The 18,066-nt window shown below is 38.3% G+C and overlaps 1 protein-coding gene across 2 annotated transcripts in view; it reads right to left on the bottom strand.

Moving 5' to 3' along the window:
• Positions 1 to 11,792: 11,792 nt before the first annotated feature.
• Positions 11,793 to 18,066, bottom strand: part of LOC127450529 (neurexophilin-1) — a 46,664-nt gene continuing 40,390 nt past the window's right edge. The window contains exons 2-3 of one of the 2 annotated variants that reach the window (XR_007898999.1): positions 16,939 to 17,967; positions 11,793 to 12,649 (exon numbers count right to left, since the gene is read on the bottom strand). Coding sequence is in view for 1 of the 2 variants with exons in the window: in XM_051714749.1 (XP_051570709.1) it covers positions 17,173 to 17,967 (795 nt within the window). In the remaining variant the exon portion in view is untranslated. Of the gene's footprint in view, positions 12,650 to 14,465; positions 17,968 to 18,066 lie in introns of those variants that run through there. The other variant, XM_051714749.1, reaches the window with a different exon arrangement.

The following is an 18,066-nucleotide window of genomic DNA, read 5'->3' as shown; positions in this document are numbered from 1 at the left end:
AACCCTGATGAAGGTCTACGTGCTGAAATGCATTGGGTTGTGTTATTTTAAGTCCAGTAAAGTTTATCATTGCAAGTGTTGCTGGATTCCTCTACTCCATTCCCATTGTTTCTATCCATGCACCTTGTGAGTGGGTAAAGTAGTGCCAGATCTACTTCTATAATTGCTCTTTGGTATCAATATTATGTAATTCTGTTTAATTACGTATTGTTTTAAACATTAAAAGAGAAAACTAATACAACAGAACTGAATGCATTGTATTTTTATATATAAAAATACTGGATTTAAAGGCAACATTCAATCATGGTAGATTAGTATTATTAATTATAAACAATAAGATTAATCACAATTTATGTTTAAACTACTGACAGCCTCAGGTTACTTCCATTCATTGAAAACAATAAATACTCCTGTCATTATTTCTTAACTTTCATGTGGCTTTCAAGGCATCCGGTTAAACCCTCAATTTTTTATTAGCACAGAACACTAAAGAAAGACCTTTGAGTTTGTTTCGTGTACAGTTTACAATACTTTTAATATGCTTCTCCCTCTGTCATATCCATAGAAACAAAAATGTTGACATGAGAGGGTTACCTTCTAGACACAACCTCTCTTCCGTGTTCGCGTTGTACCGGAACCTGTCAGGGCCAAACATGTTTGCCTTTACGCAAATAGGAAAATCAAGTGAGCCTGGAGTGCTTTTTGTTCACAATACACATTATTAGCGAACAGGCCACAAGAGATCCCATAATCCCATCCCATAAATTTGTGCATATTAATCTGTACTAATGCTTCAATTTAATCAGAAACTGCAGCTCGCATATGCTGTGTATCCTAAATAACACTTTCCTGTGCCTGTTGTTGTGGGCTTCCTCTTGGTTTACCTGCACTCCTAAGGCTGTAGTGTTACCGCTGATTTCACACCTCAGAGTGCATTTATTAAAATTCCCAAAGACTGCTTGCTGTTTTGCTTCCTGTTGCATGCACAGTGCACACTAGCAAGAGTTACGTATTCTAGCAAAAGCATGAGTTCATGTATCATTCCCTACATATACTGTATATACATAGATTATTTTATTATAGCTGCACACGATTTTCATATTTATTTTGCATATACTGAAAGCTAAACGATTTCGAACCAAGAAAACTAAATTTACTCAATATTGTAAAAGTACTGTACTTAAAAAAAAAAAAAATGGACCAGGTTTTGAGGTGACCTTAAAAGATTGCAGCTCTAAAATGACATATACAAATTTTTACCTATAGGAAGGAAGAATAACTTAATAAAGTTTTAATTTTTTCTGCTTGTTATGAGAACCCTGCTGAAAAGAATTAACTTCCAAGCTGGTCCAGGCTAGTTTATGTTGTTTGGTGTTGTTTGGTCTATGTGGTGGAGCATAGCTGTGCTATTTACCAGCAAAAAAATAAAATAAAAAATAGTCAACCAGCATGGTCTCTCTGGTGAATCTGGTCAATCAAGGAAGTCTTGCTGGTTAAGTCCCTCCCTGCTCGTCGTGGAGACGAGGTTTATAGTAGATTAGTGTCACTAAATGGCTGGATGTCTGAGTGGTGTCTGGAGAATAGAATAGGATTTATAGACAATTGGAAGAGTTTTTGGGGTAGAACTGACCTGCTAAAGAGAGACGGACTCCATCCCTCCAGGGAAGGTGCCGCTCTCCTCTCTAGTAATTTGGCTCATAGTCTTAATAATGATAGTATTTGACTAATTGGGGCCCAGGTCAGGAAGCAGACAAACTGGTTAATCCAAACGTCTGCTTGCTGCCTTGAGACATGACACAGGTCACATAAACTACTACACATAGAGACTGTTTCACCTAGATATCACATAGAGACTGTGTCTGTTCCCCGAACTACCAAACACAAAACCCTCACTAAATAATTTAGAAATTTGATTAAGGTCAAACTTGAACAAAACAAACAAATTAAAGATAAACACCATATAAAGATAGGGCTACTAAACCTTACATCTCTTTCTACCAAAGCACTAATTGTAAATGAAAGTATTACAGATCATTGTTTGGATGTGCTCTGTTTGACTGAAACCTGGCTTAAACCAGATGAATATATTAGTTTAAATGAATCTTCTCCCCCAGGTTATTGTTATAAACATGAGCCTCATCTGAAGGGTCAAGGAGGAGGTGTTGCTACAATTTACAGTGAAGTTTTTGGTGTTACTCAGAGGACAGGATATAAATGTAAGTCTTTTGAACTAATAATGCTTAATGTGACACCATCAGATATAGATATAAATAAAAATCTCTGTCATCTTTTGCCCTTGCTACAGTAAATAGATCACCCGGGCCTTATTCTGGTTTCCTTGGTGAATTAGCACATTTTTTATCAGATCTTGTAGTTACTGTAGATAGAGCTTTAATTGTTGGTGACTTCAACATTCACATAGATAATGAAAATGACACAATGGGATTAGCATTTATTGATATTCTTAACTCTCTTGGAGTCAGACAAAATGTAACAGGACCAATTCATCGTCATAAACATATGCTAGATTTAATCCTGTCATATGGAGTTGATGTTGATAATACAGAAATTCTGCTGCAGAGCGATGACATCTCGGATCATTACCTCGTCTCTTGTATGCTGCGATCAGCTAATGTTACTCAATCTACACCATGCTATCGTTCAGGTAGATCTATTCTTTCGACCACTAAAGATAGCTTCACTAATAATCTACCAGATCTATCTCATACACTCAGTAAACCCCAAAGCCTAGAAGAACTTGATGAAATAACAGAAAATATAAATACAGTCATCTCTAGCACTCTTGATAGTGTCGCCCCCTTCGATTAAAGAAAATTAAAGAAAAAGCCCTGCACCATGGTACAATGATCACACTCATGCTCTCAAGAGAGCAGCTTGGAAAATGGAGCGCAAATGGAGGAGTACAAAATCAGAGGTATTTCGCGATGCATGGAAGGATAGTGTCTGTAGCTACAGACAGGCACTAAAAGCTGCCAGGTCAGCATATTTTAGCAAACTCATAGAAAATAACCACAACAATCCTAGGTGTTTATTCAGTACTGTGGGTAAATTGGTTAGGAATAAAGCCTCAACAGAACCAGATATTCCGTCGCAGCACAAGAGTAATGACTTCATGAATTTCTTTACTGATAAAATTGAAATAATCAGAAATAAAATTGGAATTATGCAATCATCTGTCACAGTACCTCAGAAAACAATGTCTCATAATTTTCCTCACGTGCAACTTCAATCCTTCACCGTCATAGGTCATGAAGAGCTAACAAAACTTATCGAAACATCAAAAGCCACAAAATGTTTGCAAGATCCAATACCAACCAAGCTTTTAAAAGAAGTATTCCCAGTAATCTCAGAACCTCTTCTTAATATTATTAACTCCTCACTATCCTTAGGACATGTCCCAAGAAACTTTAAAATGGCAGTTATCAAACCGCTTATTAAGAAGCCACAACTTGATCCTGGAGAACTGGCTAATTATAGACCGATTTCAAATCTCCCGTTTATGTTGAAAATACTAGAAAAGGTAGTATCCTCCCAAATATGCTCATTTCTACAGAGAAAGACAATATATGAACAATTTCAGTCAGGATTTATGCCTCATCACAGTACAGAGACTGCACTTATCAGAGTTACAAATTACTTGTTCTTATCAGCTGATCGTGGCTGCATTTCACTTCTAGTGCTTTTAGATCTTAGTGCTGCGTTCAACACGATAGATCACAACATTCTCTTGAATAGGCTGGAGAATTATGTTGGCAATTGTGGAGTTGCATTAGCATGGTTTAGGTCCTATTTAGCAGACCGCTACCACTTTGTCTATGTAAATGAGGAATTGTCAAACCAAACAAAAGTAAAGTATGGAGTGCCACGGGGATCAGTTTTAGGGCCTCTGCTTTTCTCCTTGTATATGCTTCCCCTGGGAGATATTATCAGGAATTGTGGAATAAGTTTCCACTGGTATGCCGACGATACCCAACTTTATATTTCTTCAAAACCTGATAAGATTTCACAATTCTCCAAATTAGCAGAGTGTATCAATGAAATAAAAGATTGGATGGCCAGAAATTTCCTTCTACTCAATTCCGACAAAACAGAGGTACTAATTATTGGACCAAAAACCTCTAAAAATAAGCCGCTAAAATATAATTTGACTCTCGATGGATGTACTGTTACATCATCATCAACAGCAAAGAACTTAGGTGTTATATTTGATACCAATCTGTCCTTTGAAAATCAAATTACCAATGCTTGTAGAACAGCATTCTTCCACCTAAGAAATATTGCTAAATTACAACACATCTCTGTTGCTGATGCCGAAAAACTAATTCATGCGTTCATGACCTCAAGATTAGATTATTGTAATGCATTACTGGGAGGATGTCCAGCAAGATCAATAAATAAACTTCAATTGGTTCAAAATGCAGCAGCCAGAGTGCTGATGAGAACCAAGAAATATGATCATATTAGCCCCATTTTATCATCATTACATTGGCTACCTGTTAAATTTCGTATTAATTTTACAATTCTGATAACTACGTACAAAGCTTTGAATGGTCTAGCTCTGCAGTACTTAAAAGACCTTCTACCACGCTATATTCCATCACGTTCATTATGATCGCAAAATTCTGGCCTGTTAATAGTTCCTAAAATATCAAAATCCACAAAATTAGGTAGAACCTTTTCATATTTGGCTCCTAAACTATGGAATAGTCTCCCTAACACTGTTCGAGATGAAGACACACTCACTTATTTTAAGTCTAGACTAAAGACTCATCTAATTAGCCAGGCATACACCTAATTTATCCTTCAACTCACAATTAGGCTGCTTTAGTTAGGTCTGCCGGAACCAGAAACAGTGATCATGATCTATAAATCTGCAATAAATTGAATAGCATCTATGCTAATATTATTTTATTTGTTTCCCTGTCTCAACCTCGGGACCCCTATCCTGAGGTCACCAGAACCAGCCAGATCCAGCTCCGTTCCTGCTTGGTGTTGGACTCCACTGCTACGTGTCGCTGTGTGATGATGACTAATAGCAGTCGATGCCAGCCAAACATCACTTCAGTCTATTACGATGGACTTCAGAGGATGAACTGATGCCAACTCCAGCCATAAGACATGGGATACGCATATATTGGCATTATATCCATGATGTTAGCCAGAGGGGAATTGGCCTCCACAGTGAGTCTAGTTTCTCCCAAAGTTATTTTTCTCCATTAACCCTTACCAGCCGGAGCATTCAAATTTGGGAACTATTATTCCCATGGTTCCTATCTCAGTATCTTTGCCGTCCAATCACCGATTATATATCTGAAAACTGCCAGATACTTATGACCATATAAGCTAAAAGCACATATGATTGGTTAAGGGGTTACTGGGCGTGAATAATAAATGTATCGTCATCAGCGTCATCCTTCATTTGCCTGAGAGGAGCCAGAGAGGATACGCCGGGAGATTACCTCCAGTGTTGGACTTACTGCTTCAAATTAAAAACTGAGGCGATCTTTCGAGGTAAGACAAGTTATTTAACATGTGTTGTCAATATTGTCTATTGAAAGTCAAAATGTTTTAGTTACGAAGCATTTATTTGTAGGAGTAAAACTAGTTATTTCTGGAAAAAATGACATGACCGTCGGCGTTCATCGGACAGGCAGCTAGCCTCTATTTTTAAGCAAATTTCTTTGAAACTTGCTAAATAAACATTAGCTAGCAATACTATGCACATTTTTAGCTAAATATCAATAACTTTTTTGGCCAATTTTGTCGCTTGTGGAAGATAGTCAAACCTTTTTAGTTATGAAGCATTTATTTGTGGGAGTAGCACTAGCTAGTTTTTTTCTGGAAAAACTGACATGACCGTCATCGGCGAGCCTCTTTTTATATCAACCTTTTTTGCCAGTTTCTGTGAAACTTGCTAAATAAACATTAGCTAGCAATACTATGTAAATTTTTAACTAAATATCAATAACTTTTTTGCCAATTTTGTCACTTGTGATGAATCCATCAGAAGTAATGTGAGGCAGAGAGCAGATGCTGTTCAGACATTTTTTTTTTTTTTTTGACACTGTTCAGACCTTCCTGGAAGCTGGGCTGCTAGTTAGATAAGTTATCTAGCTTGTTGATTTTCCCATGTAATAAAAAAATGGTAGATATCTTTCTATAATTTAGCAGATAGCCTTACCCATCCATCACATTGTTTTAGACTGTGTCATGATTTTAGACTGTGTGTAGCTTCCTGTTCACAAGGAAAGTGTGAGAGGGCTGTCTGCATTTGGCTGCATGACAGCTGTTTGCTGTCTGCTTAGTCTGCAAGCCTTTGATGACTACTCAGTGTATGGATTTGTGAAGAACACACTGCTGGCTACCAATTATTGTACTTTGTTTCTGTTGTAGAGATGGATAGAGACTATGGCTCCCTGCTCAGCACCCTCAAGAGGAGGAGGCAGCTGACTGCTGATGAGCTTAGGTTCATAGCAGAGGAGAACATGGCTCATGAGGGCATGAGCACACAGGAGGAAGATCTGCTGGACCAGGAACTACTGCAGGAAGACCCGGACCATGAGGAGATGGAGGATGAGATGGAACCTGATCCCCAGCCAAGACCAACAACTGGGTATGTATGAATGTGTATGTATTGTTTGTTTCTATTTCTCATATGACTGATACTCACAGTAACACTAACACTGTTACTCTTATTATTTTGGGTATGGCTAGCCATTCTCACACAGGTCCCAAGTCAGCTAGAAAGCGTAAATGCTTCCCTGACTCTGTTTCTTATCCCTCGAACTCTGACATCAATTCACAGGCACCAAAACCTCTCCCATTTAATCCTAGCTGTCCATTCGTTATTGACTTAGGTAGCGTGCGTCAGGCTGTGCGGTCAACCTCCAATATGATGTTGCGAGAAATTACTTTTTCATGCTGTTTTTTACTCAGGCTGTAGTTGCTGACATATGCAGCTTTACAAACAGAGGTGGGAGCTCGTCCTAAACTGTCCGTCATATTCCAGCTACCAAGGAACTTGGATGGAGGTGACCCCCGATGAATTTTACAAATTTCTTGGGTTGCTCATTTACATGAGGTTCTCAATTCTCCCTGATTCCCATCGTCATTGGGTAACCAAGTCATTTCAGCGCTCGTAGGCGAGGGGATTTATGTCACGTGACTGCTACAAGGCTCTTTTAGCAGCTCTACATGTTGTAGACCCTACCACAGAGGATAATCAGGATCGCCTTAGGAAGTTGCGTTATATTATGGACCACCTTAAACAAAAATGCCAGCAGCTCTTTCAGCCTAAACAAAATCTCGAAATAGATGAACTTATGGTCAAGTCTAAAGCTCGGTCAGGATTTAAACAATACGTGAAGGGCAAGCCTACTCGGTGGGGTTTTAAATTATGGGTAATTGCAACATCAGACTCGGGGTATACTCTCGACTTTAATGTTACACAGGTAGTCACGATGGGTGTGTCACTGACTTGACCACCAAAGTAGTTGAATCGTTACTGCAGCCATTCAAAGACCAGGGCCACAATGTTTGGTTTGACAACTTTTACACATCCACAGCTCTTATGGTTAAGTTGTTGGAAATGAGAACTAATGCCTGTGGGACATGCAGGGTGAATCGTAAACTGTTTCCTGCAGAATTTAAAGACATCAAAAGATGGGAATGCAAGACAGCTCGTGGGGATATGAGTTTTGTAGGATTGAGGGGAATATACTTGTAATTCAGTGGAAGGACACGCGTGCAGTTACATGCCTCTCCAATTTCCACAATGCGAATGGCTCAACCGAAATTACTAGGTTTGTAAAAAATGATGGCGACTGGACAAAAGAAGTAGCCCTCCAGCCCACTGTCATCAGTGATTATAACAAAAACATGGGTGGTGTTGATAGGTCAGACCAAATGATAAAATCTTACAACGTCCTACAAAAAACTCAGAAGTGGTGGAAGACTCTTTTTGTCCACTTCATAGACATTGTTGTCGTCAATAGTTTCATATTGTTTAAGGAATGGCAACACATTCATGCAGCACCAGGGGATGAGCGTAGCCCGGTGAACTTAACCCAGATAGATTTCAGAGAAAACCTGGCTCGTCAGCTGGGAGGTTCACGCAAGTTTCCCTTTGCATACACTAAAGCCTGTAGTCCCTCCTTCGTCATCACTCCACACAGCCCATGTTCTTAAATTTGAAGAGTCCTCTAAGAGATGTTGGCTATGCTATCGGAAAAGTAAGACTGAAAATAAAACTAAAGTAGCTTGTTGCGCGCTGGAATGTAATGGCAAAAGACTTTGCTTGGTTCACGATAGGAACTGTTTTCAGTCTTGGCACTCAGCTGAATGTGACCAATTTCGCGAAGAGGCCTAGGTTGGGCTGTGTTTACTGGTGTTGTTGTCCTCCTCCTCCCCTCTTTTCTCCCTCTCTTCTCTCCACAGGTATTGCAGTTGTTGAGTATTTATGAATTTATATATATTTTGTTCCTGCACTCTTTATTAAAAATGTATTTACTGTAGATAGTTCGAAAGTTTGATTTTGTATGTTTTGCTGTGTAATTTGTGTGTAATTCTAATGTTCAAATTAAATAAAGTATTTGATTTATTGAACACATAAAATGTATATTTCAGTGTTTGTGTCCTTCAATTTCAGATGCAATCTCAATGTATTATTACAGGTGCTCAAAAGGAGTATTTGAGGTGTGGTCATTTGAAATGTATCTTAACATTCTAAATGTTTGTTTTATTCCGTTTTCCCACTAATCACTAGAATGGTCATAACATTTAAACACTAGATTATATTTCTAATCTGTCTGCTATTCTACATTGCCCACAAAATTATGTATATTTCATACACTCTAAGTTTCCCTCTAGCTTGTAATTAAAATGGTTGAAAATGCAGTTGTCTGATGAAGTATGGTGGCCAGAGAAGAATTTTGTAAAAATTGCTGTGTGAAATATTATTGATAAAGGATGTTTAACCTTAAATAATCATACATACTGTATATTTATATCATTTGAAAGCCCTAGTTCTTCTCTTCAATATGGTATATACAGTTCAGGTGTGTGATGATATATGAATATGAGTGTAATATGAATATGGATATGAATATCATATAATGGCACAGAATGGAATTTTCGGAATTTTGGGCTCAGGCTTTAAAGGGTTAACTAACATCTTATGGAGTTTTGTGTTTCTTGCCACAGTCGCCTTCAGCTTGCTCACTGGGGTTATAAATATAATTATTATTTAATTACTTATTTTTAAACAATTCACAATCGTATTTTATTAAACTACACAATGATGACAAGACATTATAGATATTAAATTTTTATCTTTTGTTAATGCCTGATCTTCTGTAAAGCTGCTTTGAAACAATGTGTGTTGTGAAAGGCGCTATACAAATAAAAATGACTTGCCTTGTATTAAGGTAGTTAAGAAGCACACCAGCTTTCACAACACAACATGCGCTGGTGACCAGCAATACTGCTTTTTTCAACAGGGACAGTTCTCTTTCTCATTGCCTATATTTGTTACTTTAGAGTGGTGGAAGTGATGTTGTCGTTAATGATTGGTGTTAAAATGCACTGAGTATGTCACCTGACATCCGCAGTGATGGAGAAAGATTGAAGAGTGAGGCCTTGAGACAAACCTCAAAAATCTTAGAAGTAAAAAAGCCAAAATTGCAATAACAGCTTGCCATATTACCTAGAGCTTTTTCTCATCTTTCTTTAAAAATGATTCACAATTCAAGAGAACTAATGATATTACTGACTGCCAGAGGCTTATACTGTAGGAACCATTTAAAAAGTGTGTGTGGTGGTGGGGGTGCACAGTATAAAACTTATCATCTTTGTTCATGAATATTAATTATGTGACATTATGTTCACCCATTAGAATTGATTTGCTGAAAGGCAGACATTGGTAAGAAGGTGCTAGCCATAGTAGAATTACTGCTTACAGCTTACAGTTCATTTGTTCAGTACACTGCAATGCAACCGGTTGGCAGAGGCTTTTGCTTGGTCTTGAAGTTGTTGTTTCATGCAGCCAGCTACAATTTTTCTTTCTTTGCAAATCAGCCAAGCAATAAGAAAATCTTTATATATATTTAGGGTCCAAAATGAACACTCACCAAGCACCAAATGTGAGTGAAATTGGCTATGGCATGTAAATTAAATGAAGTTACTCATCAGTTGGCCCAAAACTTTTTTAGAGCTGCACTTTATTAGGACGCAAATTCATACAACAAAGTGTGTACTAAAGAACACATCTGTCTTAAATAAACTCCTTCAGTGAAAGGTTTATTCCATTAAATTTATAAAATTATTATGTGAAGTTTATGTGGTGACATGTATAAGAAACATTCCTCACATTAAGCCACCAAATGAAAATATAAGCAACAAAATACAGAATTAAACTAATGATAAACAGTGCCGATTATTAGATTGGGTGACAGTATAGGCAAACGTGGGCCTATATTTGCTTACGCAATAGGCAATAACCGACTCAGAATCACCCATATTAATGTTGTGAATTTGCCTTTGTGTTTCTTGTATGGTCTTGTATGTAATTGACACAATAACCTGTGTTGTTTGTCACAAATACACACATGCACGCACACGCACACAAAAGATCCTATGCTAACTAAATTAATGATACACAGGGCAAATTAATAGACTGGGTGTCTGTATGTGGCAAACATGGGCCTATACTGGCTTAACAATAGGCAAAACTAGTGTTAAAAATGTATGCCTTGCAGTGCTATTTATTCATTGTGTTAGTTTTCAGAAATACTTACACCATATTTAACAGCCCTTTGTCTTTTTTCCAATACTTTATTAACCCTGTCATGATTTTTGGCCTCCTGCCATGTTTTGGACCTGCTATTTTTGACTCTTCTTGTCACTTTTAGTCTTTTTTATGCCTTTTTGTCTGGTTTGTTCTTGTGCTTTGTAGCCCCCCTCCCCCAACCCCAATTAGAGTAGTTTCATCACTCTCTCCAAGGTTATCCTCAGGCAGGTAACACAAAAGGCTGGATTATGAGATGAGAGGAAAGAGAGAAGGGAGAGAGTGGAGGGGGTTAGGGTTGGTGAAATAAAAATGACAACAGGAGGGAGGGCTAAGGTTGCTGCCACCTACAATTCTGTAAATGAACTGCTTTATGAGAACATCATTCTCTGGCTATTTACGCTCAACTGCATGCTACAGGAAGTCTGACTTAATTCTGATTCTGGACAGATTTAGTGCTTATTATGGCCAAAAAGTACACAGAGCGGAGGGAAGAAGGAAGGAAGGATTGGAACAGAAGGAAGAGAACAAATGAAAGACAACAAACAAATGAAAGACAACAAACTTTTGAGAGAAAAGAAAGGAGGGAAAAAAGAAGTGAGGGAGAGAAAATGAAAAAGAAAGAAAGAAAGAAAAGTTCATTGATAAAAAGTGACAAAAAACTTGTCAGTAATAGACATTTTGAGTTTATGGTGATGAGGTTATGGTGCAGTTTATTGTTTAGTTATGTTATGTTACAGTTACTCTGTCATCTCTCTTTTTCCATCTTTTTTTCCTCATGTCCCAGTGGACTATTGCCTCCTGTTTTTTCCGCTTCTTGCCATGGGCACTGAATACAAGTATGCAAATAGAGAGATAATATAGACTTTCATGTCATGCTTATGTCATCCCCTCTGTCAATCAGCAGTCAAAACAAGACAAGACCTGAGACAACAGTCACTTTTGCACTCTGAGTTTGGGAGCCAAACTCAGTGCTTTCCTTCTAATTTATTTTTCAGATGTCAGAAAACCACAATAAATGCCACCATTGTCATCCATACACTATATCAATATGACACACACATAAAATAAACAATGTAAAAATAAAGAAGTCAACAGATAAACCTTAAATGAACCAGAGAGAAGTCCACTGTATGTCAGACATGTAATACAGCTTCATCCAGTTCTCGGGAGTTGGAGTAATGTATATATCTGTCTTCATATATTTATTTATACATATTCATATATTTATATATTTATGTGCAGTATATGTATGTTCAGTACATGTAGTACCACATTTCATCATACAATTTGCTGCTTATGGAGCACATTAGCTCAGTACTGGTTCTATGGATCCACCAGGTGTCCGATGCTCTGTCCATGCCCGACAGGCCAGCCAAAGAGCTTGTCGCTATGACAACTGAAGAGTTCCTCCACTTCAACTTTTATCCTTGCCTTGGCAACGCCCAGCAGTGCGTGACAGTGTAGTCTCCTTATCCCTTTTCTGCAGTCAGAGGGAGATTTCTGAGTTGTTTTGGAGATATCTCCCTTGAACGTATATGTATCTGTTACTGAAGGAAATGTGCTATATACAGGTATTAACATATTTGCCACTAGCTTTGTGCATAAGATGAATTTGAAATGGTGCTTTTACTTGACAATTAAAAGCAACTTAAGTTGTTGTTCATTCTTGCTGTGCTCATCTTCAGCATTTTAACATAGACATACTAGTCAGCAAACTTGCATACCAGATCACCATGGGAACAATTTATGTTTTGATGTTAGCCAAGGTTGAGTGCAGCATGAGGCTGATTCATCAAGTATTCTGCAACCATAAGTGGAGTGAGGGGAACCACTAGGGGCTTTCTTGGGAGAAAGAAAGAAAGAAAGACAAAGAATTAAATGATAGAATGAACAAATTAATGCATATGAACAAGAGAAATAATGAACAGAAAAACAAGCAAACAAAAGAAAGGACAAGCAAAAGGGAAACAAAGAGCAAAAAACTAAAACAAATGAAAGAACAAACAAGCAAAATAACGTAAAAACAAAATAACGAATGAGTGATAGAGAACAAATGAAAGAAACAGACCAAACAATGATATAGAATAAATGAAAGAGAACAAATGAAAGAAAGTAATCCTGCAGGATGAGCAATTACACCATAGTGCGTCTTTCCAAACTATGTAATGCTGCTTGTGTGTGTGTGTGTGTGTGTGTGTGTGTGTGTGTGTGTGTGTGTGTATTCCTGCACAAGCGGTAGTGTAGTTAAGCTGCAGGAGATTGGGAAGCTAAGTCCAGACTGGCGCCTCTGGGAGAAAAGAGCAGAGAGCTGTGCGCCCCACTGCACAGTTCAGTGGCAGGGCAGGCGAGACACGCTGCACTGGGCAAAGCCTGGAGCACTGACAGAGGTGTTTTATTTTCATGTGTTAGGATCTGTTCTTAGTCTTAGACTGGCTAAACATTTCTGTGTTGCATGTTTAGGATGCAACAGAGACAGATCAAAGCATTACAGCTTGGATTAAACATTCAGTTACATAGATCAGACACATGCCGGTTACATCAGTCCGCTATGTGCTGGCCCACACAGAAATTGTGCCTGTAAAACTTTGCATAAAGTGAATTGGAATGCCCATCATTCTTGAAGTTTTACACACACCAATCCTCGTGAGTGTTTCTTTATTAAATACTTCAGATAATTTGATCATGCTTTGTGCTGCCAATAAGAGTATAGTTCTCTGAGCTCTGTTTAACACATTTTACCATATTTAAATCAATTCCACAGAATTCTGCAGATTTCCTCCAAAAATCACACAAAAAAATTACTCAGATTCTGTCTGGGCCAGGGCCTTGTTTCCCAAAAGCATCGTAAGCCTAAGTAGAACTTGAAAATGCTTGAGAGTGCTCTGGAGTACTTGTACAGCATAAAGAGCATTGTAAGCACATAGACTTATGCAGACAACTGCAGGACAAATGCGAAATTACACGATACAATTTAAATACCTATATCTATACTTTATGCTAAGCCATTAATATCAGGATACCTATGTTTTATTTAATTTTCTTGTAACAGACAAGTCTAATAATAATAATAATAATAATAATAATAATAATAACCGAATGCATAAAAGAGATAGTCTATATAAATGGATGAATAGATTAATTAGTAAAAAAATAAAGTTATTTGTGTGGACTAGTTAGTAACATCAAAGTCATGATTGATGCAGACAACTGTATAAATTAAAATCAGAGAGAGAAGAAAAAAGTCAGTAACTGCATGAAAATCATCAGTATATATTGGCTCATCATCCTTGTCTCCGCTTCCTATCTGACACCCAAAGGCGCTCTCGCCAGCACTACAAGTTCTATCATACCGCACATGAAGCATTGCTGTCACTGTTATCAATTTTGGGAGAAAAGAGCAGCCCTCTGCTTCATTGGTGAATGTCCCTAAAGCACATCTTCTAAACATCCCCTTATTTTGCGCTGCGTGATAACACCGTGAACCTCGTAATATTCAATGAATGCTTGTAATTAGCAGGATCATACAAAGGGCCTCCGCTGTCTTCACTAATCCTGGAAACTTTCATATCGAGAGAAATTTGTGAAAATGAAATATTACACATCCACACCTGATTATGGAAGCAGATTGTGTAAAAGAAATAGAATGTTCTGCAAAAAAAAAAAAAAATAAAAATATTGTAAAACAATATGTAATGATTGTAAATTTACGCACAAATATAATAAAGTTACAATGACGAGCAGCATAATATATCCACATTTCAGAACTGTCACACGGACAGTGACTCTATTAAGTAGCACTTAAAGTACATCCTCGCTCGTGCAGTTTTGGGAAACGCACGTAAAAAAATAACGAAGGTTCGTAGAATCGCTCGTAGAAAAGCTCTTACCCGCTAAGATCAAATGTTATTGGGAAATGAGGCCCAGATCATTAGAAATAAACCCTAGAGGATAACAGGTGACTCTTCCTCTACCTGCTTTAGCTCTTATTATTTTAGCAAACACCTTCCACACAGTGATAGCATTGCCGTGTGTAGCAGCCAATAATGTTATAACTTACCAATAATGTGATAAAATTTCTGAACCAATAACGTAATAACTTTTTGCCCATAATGTAATAAGTTCTTACATTATAGGCTGGCTATTACATTATTGGCTGGGTTAATAAAAAAAAAAAAAAAAATTGTAATAAAATGTATTACATTATTAGCAGTTATTACATTAACGGTAGTTATTACATTATTGGCTGCTACACCTTGCAAAGAAGTAACATGGTAACTACACATTTTGTCAAATTGAGTTTTGACTGAAATTGGATTCCTTAGACTAAGATCTGCCCTGTGAAAGACAGGTTTGGCTCAACTATGCACAGATTCAGAGAAAACAGAGTGAACATTTTATCCATATTTGACTTGATAAAAAAAAAAAAAGGAGGTTTTTCTTCGTTTTTACTGTTGGTGTAGTTACTGTGTTTTGCTTTTGTAGGGCACTAGTACACAGGCTTTGTCAAGACATTAGATAGTGCTCATGTGAAGCAGAGGTATTGACATAAATTGAGGATGAAAAAGACTTGGAACTGTGTAATGATCCTGTATGTAAAACAATGAATTTCAGATTAGGGGGAGATAAATAGTATGCCTTTTAAGAACATGGAAAAACTGATCTATCCAGCAGGATATTTCCGTCTTCATAATTCACTAAATTGCATGGAACCCCACAGGGATATATCCACTGTACTGAATTTAACTTCTGGCAAAGAGTTTTCTTTTTTTTTCATGGGCTCATAAAAAGCTGCTTCCCCCCAACTCTCTTGGTGAGACACTTTGATGTTCCATAGTGTGCTTTTATGTTACTCTATTTAGCATCCTGGGTGTTTTTTAGTCTTTTTTTCTTGTTTCTCTGCCCTTACCCTCCCTTTCATTCTTTCTGTCCCGTTTTCATGTGTTTGTGCTGTTCCATCTTTTTTGCTCATGTTTTGTGTTACCATTTTCTCTTTCATATCCTCTTTTCCTTCATCACTTTACCTGTTTTCATTCTCCTCTTCATCTTTGTCCTGTACGCCTAAAGACTTTGTCTTTCCGACTTTAGTTTGCCTGCCTGTTTTCCCTTAGATTTGTTTTATCTATATCCATTGAATTTAGTCTCAGACTTTTTGTGATATTAAAGATTGTTTTCCTTCAATATATTTATCATTAAACACTGTATTCATTGAAACATCCAGAGAAGACTTCTCTGCAAGCTTACCCATTTAGTAACATGATTACATTATGCAAAATTAACATAATATCTTTTCTCTCTTTGTCAAAGATAAACTGGCTGACTGGAAGCAAATGTTTAGACAAGGACGAAGCAATCCTGCATTCAGCAGAATAGTTATCACAGCACAAAGTCAGGAATCCTAACTAAACAGAATTACTTTTCCACTTTTTCCATAACAGTCGGAACAAAAGAGATTGACTCAATGCAGACTCGACATTGCATTGTCAAATGCAGACTGCATTTTAATTAAAGTGCTTTCTGTCCTGCTTTTGTTCTCTCTATCTCTGTTTCTTTCTCAATGACATAAGGGAGGGGAGACTCTTATCTCACTGTTAAATTTGATCATTTTGCTGTTGCACTTTTGCATTCTGCTTCGACAGCACCTCCACATTGCTTCAGGTGTCTTTTCAGTCAGCCTTTGACATTCTTTCCAGTTTTTAATATACAGAGGTGGAGACAGGTGTCAATGAGGCATATTGTGTGTTTGTTAATGTATTGTGTTGGGTTGTGCAAGCTGATTCCTGCTAAAGTGTTTATTAATTGGAACAAACTAAAAAAAAAGCTACACCAAAAGTACAACCTCTTCCACCTCTGCATAGTAGTCTGAGACGTCCAGCATGTTTTTGTTTGTTCTTTTGTCCCAAAATTGGAGTACTTGATTCGAAGATGGTAACACTGGGCACCGATGAGGGCAGCCAATCAGGGACCTGTACTGACGTAGAGGACCCCCCACCCTGAGCAGCAAAAACTGTTCACCTAGGCCTAACAATTTGGTTTTGCATATACAGTATGTGTTTTTGCATATCAAATTTGCCAGGCTGTTTCAGAACTTCTTTAAGACTTCAACTGCAGCACATCAAATACTGTACATTCACCTTTAGATAAGCATCTGTGATGACTACAGGCCATACAGGAGACAGTTCAGGTCATAAGGAGGCATTTCCAGTGCTCAATGTTAATAATCTGAATAGTCTTTCGAGAAGAACCTCAGTATCCTTCAAAATACCCCCCACACAAATTAACGTTACAACTCCTCCAGATATCCCTCATGTAAACCCCTTCCCCCAACCAGTCCTCCTCACCCCTTTAGTTCGCTTGTCCTCATAGATCTACCCTGAAGGTAGGTAGGGCATCTCGTTGTGGTAGTTATAATCTGGGCAGACCTTCTGAACCAGTCTGTAGTCCGTGCTGTAGAATGAAATGTATATACAAATGACCTTAAAGGGTTTGGAGCAGATCCAGGACACATGGCTTTGTGTCTGCTCCTGGAAGCAGGTCTTGGAGGGGTCATAGTTGCAGAGCGAGGTGCGTTTGCTGCGGTCAACCTTCTCGTAGTCTATACGGCAGTTGAAGATCTTGGAGTCTTTAGGGTAGACCACACTCTGGCGCTCTAAGTCAAACTCAACCGCTTTCACTGGAGGTACCAGGCTGACAGAGATGTTCCCCTGGCCGGTGGAATTGTGACGGAAGTAGACGCTGAAGGTTCCATTCCCATGATCCACAATCTTACCCGTGATGAGCAGGTTGAGGCGCACCGTCTTGATGTTGGAGTAGAAGTCACCCCAGCCGAACATCTTCTTAAATTTGCCTGTTTTGACGATCGGGGGACGGCGCTTGACACGGGAGTTCCCCAATGAATCTGTGTCCGATTTAAGGAGGTCACTACCCAGCATTTCCCAAAATTCCTGTTTGGAGAAGGGAACAGGCGAGCGGTAGGGTAGCTCCATCATGGAAGTATTGGCAGTACGGCCTCGGCTATGCATCACCCAGCGGCTCAGGGGTGAGACCGAACCCTGAGCACCCAGAACCCCTAGAGTTTTAGAGGAGTCAGCAGGGGAGGACTTTGACGAAGATGAGAGAAAGGGAGAAGAGGAGGAGTGGGTATCTTCCTGTCCAAGAGCCAGCTGGAGGAAAGAAAACAGGAACAGGAGTAAGACGGTGAGAGACAGTAAAATAGAAAGGATGAAAAAACTAAAGACAGAGGAGGTTTCATGATGAGGAAT

The sequence above is a fragment of the Myxocyprinus asiaticus genome, chromosome 13 (assembly GCF_019703515.2).
Source record: "Myxocyprinus asiaticus isolate MX2 ecotype Aquarium Trade chromosome 13, UBuf_Myxa_2, whole genome shotgun sequence".
NCBI classification, from domain to species: domain Eukaryota; kingdom Metazoa; phylum Chordata; class Actinopteri; order Cypriniformes; family Catostomidae; genus Myxocyprinus; species Myxocyprinus asiaticus.
Note: the sequence above shows the minus strand (reverse complement) of the source record. Positions and strands in the feature narration are given on the sequence as shown.